Genomic DNA, 13936 nt, shown 5'->3' with positions numbered 1-13936 from the left:
CTGGAGAGATGACTCTGCTTACTGCTCTTGGAGAGGGCTCAGGTTCAGTTCCCACCACCTACACATGGTTCATAACCATCTCTAACTCCCATGTCATGACGCTCTTCTCTGAACTCCATAGACACCTGGCACACCTACAGTGTGATTCTATAAATCCATGCAGAACACTCATGCACATAAAATTTACCTTTAATTTTTTTAAAAGATAACCTCCCACAGTGTGTCCGGGGGCTTGCCTCCTTGGCCCTGTCAAGTTGACAATATTAACTATAGTGATATTTTATTTATGTTTTATAAATAAAGCTTTCCTGAAGACCAGAAGGTAAAAGTAGACTAGAGGCCAAGCAGTGGTAGTACACACTTTCAATCCCAGGATTTGGGAGACAGAAGCAGATGGATCTCTGTGAGTTCAAGGCCACCCTGGGACACACAAGTTCAATGCAGAAACAGATCCAGGTGGTGGTGGCTCACAGTTTTAATCCCAGCACTAAAGAGGAATATAAACCTGAATGAGACAGAAACTAGTTCCTTTCCAGTCTGAGGATTTCTTAGAGGTAAGAACTCTCCGGTGGCTTGACTACTTTGCTTTTCTGATGTTTGGGTTGAACCCCAATATCTGTCTCTGGGTTTTATTATTCGTGCTACAATTAACCATCACAACTACCAAGCTGGAGGCTGTTGGCTTCTCTGCTCAACACACCTTTTACTATTTATTTATTTATTTGTTTGTTTGTTTGTTTGTTTGTTTCGGTCATTCAGGGTGTGTGCATGTTTGTGTGTGTTCATCTGTCTGCTGCTCTCTGAAGCCAGAAGGCATCAGGTGCTCTGGAGCTGGAGCACAAACTGCTGTGATCTACTCAACATGGGTACAAGGAACGGAGTTCAGCTCCTCTCCAAAAACTGCAGGCGCTTTTATCCATGGAGCCTCTCTCCAGGCCACTCTCTTTCTAACGAGTGTATCTTGCTTCCTGGCTGCCTCTAATTAAACTCCTAACTGCCTAGACTATTACTCTACCACATGTGAATTCTTGGGAACACAAAACCAGAAATTGCTGCTGGGGTTGAAACAGAGGAGACTTCCCCATGGTCCTCCTGGGGTCTCGTGGGGGAAGTGACTCGCGGACAGCTGGAGGGCTCTGCCAGCCTGGGCTTCTGTGTGACTCTCCCACACACTATGGCACCTGCTGTTTCCACCCACACTGGGATCACGATTGCTTTGCTGTGGGTGCTCTTGAGACCTGTCAGTCGCTGTACTCCTCCTGCGGGAGCCGGGGGATGTTCCCATGACTCATTCCTTCATGGCATGGCCAGCAGCTCCAGGGCTGCCTTTCCTTACCATAGCATCTGTCTGCCGAGGAGACATACACGGGCTTGTGCAACTTACCTGTTAAGATCCCAGATGTTAAGTGACAACCTCCCTGATTTTCAGTTGCACAACTCTGCTGTGGGTTCTGCTCTTGTTACTATGGCAATAATCACACAGTATCTTTTATTCCTGGAGCACTTGATATGTCCTAGGCTTCATGTTAATGGTTCACTCAGTGCTTGCAGCAGTCCTGTTGTCTAGGTGATAGCCGTTACCGCATAGATGGAAACATGAGATTCAGAGACATCAGGTAACTTGCCCAAGGTCACATGGCTTGTCTCCTAAATTCGCAAGCATCTCTTCTGTCAGGACAGAGATATTCCAGTTCCAGGTCTTTGACCATGAGCATTTACAAGGCCAGAGCTGAAATCCATTTAGAAATCTGTCCATATTGTTGCCTGGTGCTGCTCAGAACTGGTTTGGGGATTCTTTTGTGAGGGCTGCTTTTTAAATTAGTTCATGAAACATGAAGGAATCTGTCCCTTTTTGTGGCCAAGCTGGCTTTTGCCCTTGACCACTTTGCCCTCCTGATGCCCTACAGTGTTTACCAGATTTCAGCAACGATGCCTCATGACACTTTCTAAAAGGGTGATGCCATCCTCTGGGGTCGAGATGTGTCACTGGTGGGGACACTCAGAAGACTCTAGGGCTGAAGATAATTTCTGGCATTTCTGAGCAGGGTCAGAATTTTACAACACAAAATGTTGGCCCCTGGGTACGGACTTCAAGGGGGACACAGAGCTCTGTAATTGCTTTGTAGCATATTTGTTTACAGTTAAGTCTGTCCCTGTAGATTTGAACCAAGATGGAAAGACAGGGAAACTATGGGGACATGGGAGAGACGAAGAGCCGCTTACCCCAGTCTGGCTGAGCCTCTGACTAACGGGGAAGCATGGATTTTAGCACAATTAACATGGGCTGTGAAAGCTGCTGGCACAGGGATGATATGCCCTTCGTCGATGAGTATTTTATGTTCAGACAGCCATGACCCAGGCTGATGGGCTGAGTGTATATGATGGCAGACAGGGCCTTATTCCTGTCCCCAGACATCACCTGAGAATCTCAAACTGGACTGAACTTTGCCTCAGAAATGTTCAACCTTCCTGCATCCTGGGCAGTGTATCAACTGTAATCTTTGGTCGGCAATCATCCTGTGACCCTATTGAAGTTTCTTAGCAACTGTTTAAAGACAGTAACTTTAAACCCCACAAATCCTATATAAGACAACTGTAAAAATAATTTTTAAACAAAGATGGTCTGAGACTGTCCAAGTGAAGACCCCATCCCACACTTGGCTGCATCTCACCATCTAGAACTCTTCTCTGAGAAGCCATACCCCTTGATTTGGTCTGTCTTGCTTTCTTCTGAGTGCCTCTCTTTCTCTTGATCCTGTGCTAAAGCCTATATAAGCCTTTATTAAACCCAACTCTTCTGGCTTTCACAGTCACCAGTACTCATGTGCGTGTGCACACGCGCGCGCGTACACACACACACATTCACTCACACACATGCATGTGTGAATAAAAATAAATCTTTTTGAAATACTTTTTTGTTTTATAATTAAGATTAAAACTTCAAGCATCATCTTAATTAGCAGTTCGCATTTAACCTGATTCTGCTGAAGAGAAGTCATATCAGAGTAGCCATACTGGAGCTGGGGGATGGCTGTTGGTAGAGTGCTTGCCTAGCATTGGGGACGTCCTGGATTCAATCCCCAGGACACATAAACTGGCCATGGTGGTGCATGATGAGGCAGCATAGGAACATGCCGCACAAAACCAACAAACAAAAAATCTAGGATCCCAGTCACTTGCTTTTTTTCCTGCTCACAAGTGGTCCTTAGTGCCCAAGCCAGGGTTTGAGCTATTCACTGAATTGAAAGTTTGAAGATGTGCTTTCTATTTTGTGTGTATGGTTGTTCTGCCTGCATGTATGTATATCGTGTGCCTTCTGGCAGAGGCCAGAAGCGGGCGTCAAATTCTCTAGAGCTAAGTTACTGATGATTGGGAGCTGTTATGTGGGTGCTGGGAGCTGAACTAGGGGCCTCTAGAAGAGCAGCCAGTGCTCTTAACTGCTAAGCCATCGCTCCATCCCCTGAAAAGAAAGTTTAAAAGCTATGTGGGAGAACTTTTTTTTTTTTGGACAGGGTTTCAGTGTGCCACTACCTTTAGCTAAGGTTGCATTTTTCAGGGATTCCTTTCCAGGATAACTATATTTGAAAACAAACAAACAAACAAACAAATGGAACTCATTTCTCACAGGAACAAACATGTGTGTGTGTGTGTGTGTACATGCACACACATATGTACATGCATGTGGAGTTCAGAGGATAGGGATCAAAGTCAGGTCATTATGTTTATACAGCAAGCACCTGTAGCCACTGAGCCATCTCTCTAGTCCTAAAACATGTTAGTTTCTTAGGATTAATACTTAATTTTCCCAGATAGTTTACAATTCAGAACACGGTGGGATTCAGTTGCCTTAGTCCCAGTGTGAGGCTTTCTCTGTGCACATGTATTTTTCCAGCTTTCACTGTCCTCCTCAGCGGTCACCTGCCACAGGGCTCTGTCCCTTGAGCATCTGCTCGTCACTGAGATGAAGGGTGGCAGCATTTGCCATTTCCCTCTGGATGATTCTTCCAGCTTTGGCTGTCAGATATAAACAAGCACCCACAGGGACGGCCTGGCTTCAAAAGCGCTGGACCCAGAGGCAGCCATTCTCCTTGTGAAATGTTAATTTGGATTCAATATCTTGATACCCACACACTTGCTTTGTGATTTCAATATCTGATCTCCACACACCCTCTTTGTGATTCTGTCTCTGAAAGGAACTGTTGCAAATCCTAGAACGTATAAACCATCGGTGGCAAGGTTGCTAGGCATGAAGGCGGCTCAGGCTTATCCATGTTTTTTGATTCATTTTATTAATATGGTAGAATATAAGTTCCTGAAAATTCCAGTGCAGTTGTTATGGGAGGAAGGGGGAACAAACCAGAAAGAGGACTCAAGATGCTGAGAGAGTGACTAGGGGTCAGCCCTTCCCTCAGTTTCCAGAAGCAGGGGAGCAGAAGATGTCCACTGTAAAAAGGGGGAAGGAAGGACAAGTGGGGTTCAGTGAGACAGGCCCACCAAACAAGCTTCACCAAAGAGATGTCCGAGGGCGCCGTCTGTGCGCACTGTCTCAACTAGCATAGCTGTTGCTATGATGAAACACCACAACTTAAAAGCAAGTTGGGTGGGGGAGGGTTTGTTCAGCTCACACTTTCACACCACTGGTCATCACCAAAGGAGTCAAGACAGGAACTCAAACCGGACAGGGTCCTGGAGGCAGGAGCTGATGCAGAGCCCATGGAGAAGAGCTGCTTACTGGCTTGCTTCCCATGGCTTACTCAGTTTTACTTCTTATAAAACCCAGGACCAGGAGCCCAGGGATGGCACCACCCCTCCCTCACTCATCACTAATTGAGAAAATTCCTTATTTTTAGAACTGAGAGAGGCATTTTCTCAACTGAGGCTCCTTCATATCTGATGACTGTAGTTTTTGTCAAGATGACACACAAAACCAGGTGTATGTATGCGTATGTACATACATATTAACAAGCCTTATGTATGCAACTAACAAAATCACATTCCTACTCTATATTATGACAGCCTGTTAACAATTCTTGCCTCGAAACTGTAGGAGTGGGTAGGAAGAGAATGAGTTAAAGTTTTACTTCTGAAAGAGTTAAATATGCGGATTTGGCTAGCTTCTTAAAGCACCTTTTTCTTATCTTGGGAGGTAATGTATGGTGGTTTGAATGAGAATGGTTCCCATAAGCATGTGTATTTAAATGCTTGGCCCCCAGTTGGTGGAACTGTTTGGGAAGGATTAGGAGGTGTAGCCTTGTTGGAGGAAGTGTGACGTTAGGGAGTAAGTGTGTAACTGGGAGGAGGGGAAATTTCGAGGTTTGAAGAGCCCATGCCAGCCCAGTGTCTCTCTCTCTGCCTGCTGCCTGCAGATCAGGATGTAAAGCTCCTAACAACTTCTCCAGCACCATGCCTGTCTGCTTCCTGCCATAGTGATCATAGTCTAACCCGCTAAAACTGTAAGCAAGCTCTCAATTAAATGCTTTAAGAATTGTCTTAGAGCCAGGCGGTGGTGGCGCACACCTTTAATCCCAAGACTCAATAGGCAGAGACAGGAGGATGGATCTCTGTGAGTTTGAGTCCAGCCCGGTGTACAAGAGCTAGCTCCAGTACAGCTAAGGCAGTTCCACAGGAAAACCCTGTCTCAAAAACAAACAAACAAACAAAAAGAATTGTCTTGGTCACGGTTCTCTTCACAGCGACGGAGTAGTGGGTAAGACATTGCCTCAAGAAATTATTGCTACATCTATCTGATCAAACCAGGGATCCTGTTTGCTAAGAAGGGATGTTTTAACTGCTTCCTGCAATATTTATTTGTTCCTGAAATCATGTCTGAGTGGTGATGGAAATTTCCACCTCAGATGGTCCCATAAATGAGTTTCAACAGATAGCCAACAACCTATAGGAGCTGTAAGCAGCTCTGGATTGGGACTGGACTGTACAAAGTGTTAGTTTGAGCCTAACCCTCCACAAATCAAGCTGAGTCCTACTCCGGGTACCTGCTGGTTCCTCGCTGGCCAGTGTTCCTGGAACAGTTGGCACTTTTGCTTCCATTTGACTCTTGTAAAATTGGGAAATAAGGTTTTGAATGATATGCTGTGAGGAGCTGTGGTTGGGTGAATCCGTGTTCACCGGTGTTCTCTGCCTCTCCCCACACATGGCCGTTTGAAATCAGGCTTGTGTTGTGTTCTGGGACAGTTAATCTTGAAGAAACCCAGGGAGGAGAGTACCTGTGTCAGGTACCTTTTGTTTGCAATGATAAAACACCTTGACCGAAAGCAGCCTACAGACCAGAGCTTTTATTTGATCTGTGGTTCTGCAGGGATGAGGCTGCCAGAGTGGGACCTTGGTAGCAGGAGCAGGAAGCCAAGAGGATAAATGGAAGTGGGGGAGCCCAGAACTCAAGCCCGTCATTAGGAACAAAGGATAAATCATCTCTGTATTGCACAAAGGCGCATACAAAGTGAAAGTATCTGGGCAGGGCAATTCATCTTGAAAAATGGTACACCAAGACCCAAGCCTAGCAACACACCAGGGCAGCATCCCCCGTGTCCTTTATCCCTGACATAGCATAGGAGACATGTGGGTCCCTGTACTCACAGATAAGCAAAGGGAACCAGGACTGTTGAAACCACGAAGTTCTCTCTTAAGGGACAGACATATAACCTGTTTTACATGCAGAAGTCTGGAGGCGTGGTTAATAGCCTGGTGACCCTTGTGCTATCTATGTGGCCAGACCACACTGGGCCCCCCACCCCCACCCTTATCTTGAGCCTGTTTTCTCAGTCTGCAGAGCCTGTCTTTATGGACGACGTCACTTGTCCTTTACAAGGAACTTCAATGTAGCCATGCTTTAGCTTTGTTGTGCACATGGGACTGAGTCAGCTGTCACCAGGAAACGTTTTCCCATTGTGCTGTGCTTACATGTGCCTAAAATAAACCACCCCAGGTCAGACGCTCTCACTTTGAACCAGCACTGGCTACTGAGTCGTGATGAACTGGGCCACCTTCTTGCCTCCCACCTGTCATTGCTGTGCTGGCCGAGGTGGTCACAGAGATTCCCTGTCCCTCACAACGTGGGAGCTGACTGCCTCTCATCCCATTGGCAGGAGCTTGACTTCACCGTCTGTTGTGATTGGCTAAAAGATACTCAGGGGAAGAAGAAAGTTTGGCTTCAGGAAATTTGCCCTTGACAGACTAACAACGACCTCTGGTTTAAAAATGATAATTCTCACACCGTCCTCCAGCCAGGCTCCACCCCCTAAAAGTTCCATCATCTCCCAGAACAGTGCTACCAACTGGGAATCAAGTGTTTAAATATGTGGACATTTCTCATTCAAACCACAGTAGTAAAGCACGCCTTCAATGACAGACACCACTGGGCATGTCTGTAGGGCATTTCCAGAGACAATCAGACCACGAGATCTGTGGCCCAGTGAATTGTTACATCTGTTGAAAAATGTGAATTTTGAATCATCTATTCGCTGGTAGTAGAGCTGTGGAAGGTGGAGCCTTGCTGTAGTAGGTGGGCGGTTGGGGATGCCTTTTAGTGTGTCTTGGCCACAGCCCCTTCCTATTGCTCTCTCTGGGTCCTGGCTGTGGTGAGGTAAGCAGCCTCCTCCGCCACTCACTTGCTGCCATGACACTCTGTCCATGGCAACAAAGCCAGGAGACTAGAACTCTGAGTCAAAACGAACCTTTTCTCCTTTAAGTAATCTGAGTATTTGTCATAGTATTTGACAAATGAACCAGCTCACCTGCAAAGAAACCCCACATGCAGGAGTCCTAAGGAGGAGCCCGGTGGGTGCAGTCAGGGCCACAACAAAAGCCAGGTAATTCTGCAGACAGTGTGAGTGTCCAGCAGACCTTCCTCAGGGCTTGTAGGGCTCCACTGGGAACAGCACCCAGTTTTGTTCCTTAAGTGATCCTGGTCACTCCTCCAGGAGGTGGCTAGTAAGAGGAACAAAGAAAAGAAAAGGGTTCACAGTCTAGAACAGAGAGGTGAGGCACCACAGAGCAGGGTCCCTCATTTACAGGCAGTAGCATCTAATATACTTCACATGATGTTATCCACGGAAACAGTGAGTTCAGTTCTGTTCTGGCACACAAACACACGTGCTCGCTCTCTCTCTCTCTCTCTCTCTCTCTCTCTCTCACACACACACACACACACACACACACACAAATAAATCAATAAACATAACCTTAAAACCTTTAAAATAAGAAAAGTTCCACTTAATTTAAATAGTAGAATCATTTGTTCCTGCTAAGACTGATAGTAATAATAAAAATCCCTAGCTCATTGCCTGAGAAAGGAAAACACACCATATGACTGGGTACCAACAGAAGGGGGATTCGTACTAAAGGTACCATGGGGTGTTTAAGGCAAATCAACATGTTGTGCAGTGGGTCCATTCATCCTACAATCCATCCTTTGAGACAATATTTCTCTTCTGGAAGGAGCAGGCTACTGGGGACATCACTGGCATCTTTGTCATCTCAGACTATCCTATACACTGTAGGATACTTATTTCCTTGACCCTACTCAGTATCAGGGTTAAATATCATACAGCTAAATATTATATTTAAGTAATATAGATATAACCATTTAGTATAAGTAGCATTTTGTAATTACTCCCAGACTCTTTGTAGAGCAGATATTACCGTCCCCAGTTGAGAGCCTTATAAATCTGGGTGAGATCCACAAGCAGACTGGGGTGGTGTTTGGACATAATGGTAAGGGTACCGCAATGAGTGGAGCTTTGAAGATCCACTGTTGTCCCTCACCCAGGGCATCAGGAGAGGAGAAGGGACAGCTTCGCTTGCTGCCAAGGAATCAGTGACATCCCAAAGGCCATAGCAGCTGCACGCTGAGAAAGAAGCCTGTGGTTTGCAGCAAAGCGCATTTGAAAGAGAATCGGAGACTGGGCGGCCTGGAGGCAGCATTTGCTTAGAACTGAGGAGCTGAACATACTCGGCCATATGTCTTTGTTCCTTTGCAAGAGGAGGGGTTGTTTCTTTGAAGATAAGTTACAGTCTGCTTGACATTTGCATGAAAGACACAGGAGATGAGCCAGTTTTTAGGCTCTTTTGTAAACATCTCATAGTCACAAGCTGGAGAGATGGCCTCAGCCTGAGAGAGGTCTCAGGTTCAGTTCCCATCACCCACATACTGGTTCATGAGCATCTGTAATCCCAGATCCAGGGTTTTCAATGCCTTCTGACCTCATCAGGCACGAAACACACACAAGTACGCAGGCGCTATGTGCACTCAAACACCCATACATGTAACTAGAGAAAAATGAAATGCACATGAAAACATGAGCCCTGGATGTCTGGTAAATGTCTGGGCAGTTATTGAGAGGATGTGAGAGGATGCGCCATGTTCTTGGAGCTCTGGGTGTGAAGCCTCAGGTGGGAAGTTTCAGGAATTTCTTAGCTTCCCCAGTGTCTTCTGGGAATTTCCATGCTCCTCCATCCTTCCCACCAAGACTTCTCTACATCTTCTGCCTTTCCAGTGAGCAGCCAGATTATCTGTAGGGGACACATCAAGGGGCTTCTCGTTCAACCATTGTGGCTCCCACTTCTTCCTTCTCTAGTTTTTAACAGCAAAACCATCTGTAGGATATGAACTTGCTACTATCTGGGCTTTGTTTTTGTTATTGTTGTTTAAAGTGGGAGGAGGTAGCAGTTTTCTCTCAGGGTTTGCCTTAAAACGTTTTTGTCATAGTCTCAGAGACACCAGCAAATACAGCACAGAACTTTTGTCATGCATTATTTATGTTGGGGGTTCTCGTTTGTTTTATTTTTGTTGCTATTGTTGTTTTTGATTTTTCTTCCATAGGGTGGCTCTTATTCCAGACTGATCCCAAACTGACTGTGAAGCTGAGGATGACCTTGAATTTCTGATCTTCCTGCCTCCGCCACTAAGTGCTGGGATTACGTGGGTGTACCATCAGACTAGGGTAGTGGAGGACAGAACCCAGGGCTTGGTACATGCTAGGAAGCTCCTCCAGCTAAGCTACATCCCTAGCCCTCGTGAATTATTTGCGAGTAAACTCTAACCTGATTTCTATCACTCCTAGTTATCCTACCAACTGAGACATTCCCCTACGTGCTAAGATCAAGCTGTCGTTATCAGGAAGTTGGCTGCCATACCTTAACAACCGTCTAACCCACAGCCCTCATTCGCAAAGCTCCAGTTGTCCAGTAATGTGCTTTATGTCCCAAAGATCCAGTTGAAAACTTCCTGATGCTGTTAGTTGGCTTGTCTCCTGGAGGTATCAGTCTTTTCTTGGTTCACGTGAACTTGGCACTCACGAAGAATACAAGCTGGAAAGTCGTCCCCTGTTCCTCCAACACTTGGACTAGAGAAGCGATGCCTCCCTCCATTTCTAGCCACCCAAGAGCTCTGCCCAGGGATGGGGTTGCTGGCAGGAACTCAGGGAGGATGACTGGCCAAAGTCCTGGCCCTAGCAGAGCAAAGGGACGTTTCCTTAGTTTTCTCTTTTTGTCTTTCTTCCTCCCTCCTTTCTTTCCCTGTGATTGAGGAACACAGGATATACAGAGTTATTTGTGCATGATATTTCCTTGAATTCACTACTAGGAAAGAGAACTTGGAACCAAGCCTGACAGCCTGAGTTTGATACCTGGGTCCCGTGTGGTAGAAGGAGAAGACTAACTTCTGCGGGTCATCCTCTGACCTCCACGTGCACGCACACGTGCACACACACACCAACGACCTCTGACCTCCACATGCATGCGCACGTGCACACACACACCAACGACCTCTGACCTCCACATGCATGCGCACGTGCACACACATACCAACGACCTCTGACCTCCACATGCATGCACACGTGCACACACATACCAACGACCTCTGACCTCCACATGCATGCACACGTGCACACACACACCAACGACCTCTGACCTCCACATGCATGCGCACGTGCACACACATACCAACGACTACTATATAAACATTTATAAAAGAACCAATGAGTGATGAAGTATACATTTAAATAAGTGCATAGACAACATCAGGTATTGGGATTAGTAGCTGGAATTGTCAAAGCAGTGTGCCTCGCTCTGTCCAGGATGCTGTGCAGTGCCATAATTAAGTGAAGTAGACAGTGGGATTGGAGGCTAAGAGCCCACAGTCTTCAGCAGTCCCCACTGCCTTGTCCACAAAGGCTGCTGCCAATTTCACCAGAGAAGGAAATGCTAAATTTCAGGTGGAAGGTAATAATGATAGGATTTCTTTTTCAGTCTCCATGAATCTATATACAGGACCCCGAGGCTAAGAGCTCCTGATCCAAGCTGGAAAGATAGCTCCATGGTTAAGAGCACTGGCTGGTTTTCCAGAGGACTCAGGGTCAGTTTTTAGCACCCACATGGCAGCTCATAACCATCTGTAACTCCATGTCTTAGTTAGGGTTTTTGTTTCTGTGAAGAGACACCATGGTTTGTAACGGAAAACATTTAATTGGGACCGTGTTACAAGTTCAGAGATTTAGTTCATTGTCATGGTGGGAAGCATGGCAGCACACAGGCAGACATGGTACCAGAGAGGAGGCTGAGAGTTCTTTATCTGGATCAGCTGGCAGCAGCAAGAAAGAGAGACTGGGTCTGGCTTGAGCATCTGAAACCTCAAAGTCCTCCCCCAGTGATGTACTTCCTCCAATAAGTCCACACCCACTCCACCAAAGCCACGCCTCCTAATATTTCCGCTCCCTATGAGCCTATGGGGGCCATTTTCATTAAAACCAGGTCCTGAGGACCTGACACCCTCCCCTGGCCTCATTAGGCACTGCATGCTGGTGGTGCACAGACAAACATGCAGGCAAAATGCCCATACACATAAAAGAAAAAAGGAAAACAAGGGACTCCTGACCCACATGTGGCATAACCTGAGGACAACGGGAATGCTTGTGAAATCAGGTAATTCTGCCTGTTGTTAGTGTCTTGGGAGTAGTAAGTGTGCTGAGCTGAAGAGAGACATTTGTGGTTTTGGTTGCTTTCTGATCTTAAAAAATTACCATTATCGTGTGTGTGCATGCTGCTGTAGGAAGTCCGTGCCATCATGTGCACATGGAGGTAAGAGCGTGACTTAAAGGAGTCTGTTCTCTCCCTCCATGTCACTTTGGTTCTGGGGATCCACCTCAGATCATTAGGTTTGTGTAGCAGAGACCTTTACCCACGGAGCCACGTCACCAGCCCAGTTTCTGAGTGTTGACTGCCTGTTTGAGAACTGGAATGTGTTGTGTCTTGCAGATAGCAGTTCTTTAAACACTGAACAAAAGGGCTCCTGGGACTCCGAGAACTTCTGGCTTGATCCTTCCATGAAAGGCCAGTTGGAGACCAGTGAAGAGGAGGATGGACTCCGGACATCACTGGACAGATTCTATGAAGCATTTGCCCGTCCTCTGCCGGACTCCGGGGACCAGCTCTCTGCCCCTGTGTGTCGGTGTCTGTCTCAGGCAATCTCTGAACTTGAGGGCCAGGAGAGCCAGAAGTACACTCTCCGCAGTTTCCAGATGGCACGAGTTATCTTCAGTCGGGATGGCTGCTCCATCCTACAGCGGCATTCCAGGCAAACCCGCTTCTACCCTCTGGAACAAGGAGGCAACTCTTTGGAGGACGAAGAGCCCACCCCAGGACTGTCAAGAGAGATCGTTCATTTCCTCTTGGAGCAGAACGTAATGAAAGACTCATAGCTGGGGCTGGTGTGAAAGTTGGCAATGCTGGAGGGGAAGTGCTGTATCTTGGCCCTCAGAACCCCTGAGGGGTCTCCTGGTAGCTTCTTGTTTCCAGCCATTAGCTACAAGCTTTGCAGGTAGAGGCCGGCACCAGGGAGCTAGTAAGCCTCTAGGTGTGCCACCCACCACTCACATTGGCGAAGGCTGCTACTGACTCAACTAGGGTTCCTTGCCTTAGTCTGTGTTCCAGAGTGTTCTGCTGGGGTCCAGACCAGGGCTAGGACTTTGGCAGGAAATCACTTCCTTGCTTGGTTCATTCCTCCTCCCACTCACCTCCTGGTGTCTCTGGGGCCTTTTCTTAATAAACCTTTATATCCACATCCTTGACTCAGTCTACTCCTGGGAGAACAAGCCTTGGAGAACCAGCTTCTGGGAGATGAGTGTTTTGAGGATATACATTGTGCTGAATCAAGGGTAACAATTGTACAGAGTTGTCAATGGGGACCAATCAATTGGCCGGAAGCAATGGAAAGATTTAAAAACTCTTCCAGATACCACATCACATCCTAATCATACCTTCGCTCCTCCCCAAAACCAAAATTCCCTGTTCTATATTGACAGTGGGGAAGGAACGTTTGGACCATCTACAAAGCTAAAATTCACTCACAAAGAGGCTTCTTCAGGTCCACTAGATTGCAGTGTGCAAGGTGAGGAGATACACTGGACTGTCCACTCGGGATGTGTGAACATAGGCCTAATGTGTAAGGTTGGCACTGTGTGACCCTGCCAGTTTGTGCTTAAAGGGAATAAGGAATCCTTTGCCCGCCAGCTTTTCCCTCTCCTTGTTACTTTTGCCCTCTGTCCACTGCCAGCATCCCTTGTCATCCTCTGAAGAGTTGCCCCTCATTCCTGCCCTGTTCTTGCCTCCAGCATCCAGAGCTTCAGTGCATATGCTTGCCCTGAGCAGGCCTTTGCTGTCACCTGTGCCCGGCCTCCAGGCAGGTACACAGCCTGACAGGGAGCTCTTTAAATAGCTAGTTCAGGCTTGCACTGGCAGATGCTCCACTCTGCGGGTTGCGTCCTGAGCCCCAGTTTGAGAATTACGTCAGCTGGCACCAGGAGCTCTGAAACAGTAATTGGAAGCCTCATAGAGCTCCGCAAGCAAATTACCTCAGTAGAAAGGCCCATTTCCCTCATTTGGGGGAATAGAAAACGCCAGCATCACTGCACAGTTGGAGTCT

General features: G+C 46.9%; 1 protein-coding gene across 6 annotated transcripts in view; it reads left to right on the top strand.

Annotated features, from left to right (window-relative positions):
* Positions 1-13075, top strand: part of Shld1 (shieldin complex subunit 1) — an 80767-nt gene extending 67692 nt beyond the window's left edge. For 5 of the 6 annotated variants that reach the window (XM_085696757.2, XM_085696761.2, XM_085696760.2 and 2 more), the window contains one exon: positions 12271-13075. In XM_085696757.2, the coding sequence (XP_085552883.2) occupies positions 12271-12713 (443 nt within the window). In that variant the 3' untranslated portion in view covers positions 12714-13075. Of the gene's footprint in view, positions 1-10873; positions 11938-12270 lie in introns of those variants that run through there. The other variant, XM_085696762.2, reaches the window with a different exon arrangement.
* Positions 13076-13936: the final 861 nt, after the last annotated feature.

The sequence above is a fragment of the Myodes glareolus genome, chromosome 10, assembly GCF_982192425.1.
Source record: "Myodes glareolus chromosome 10, mMyoGla1.1, whole genome shotgun sequence".
Lineage (NCBI taxonomy): Eukaryota > Metazoa > Chordata > Mammalia > Rodentia > Cricetidae > Myodes > Myodes glareolus.
Note: the sequence above shows the minus strand (reverse complement) of the source record. Positions and strands in the feature narration are given on the sequence as shown.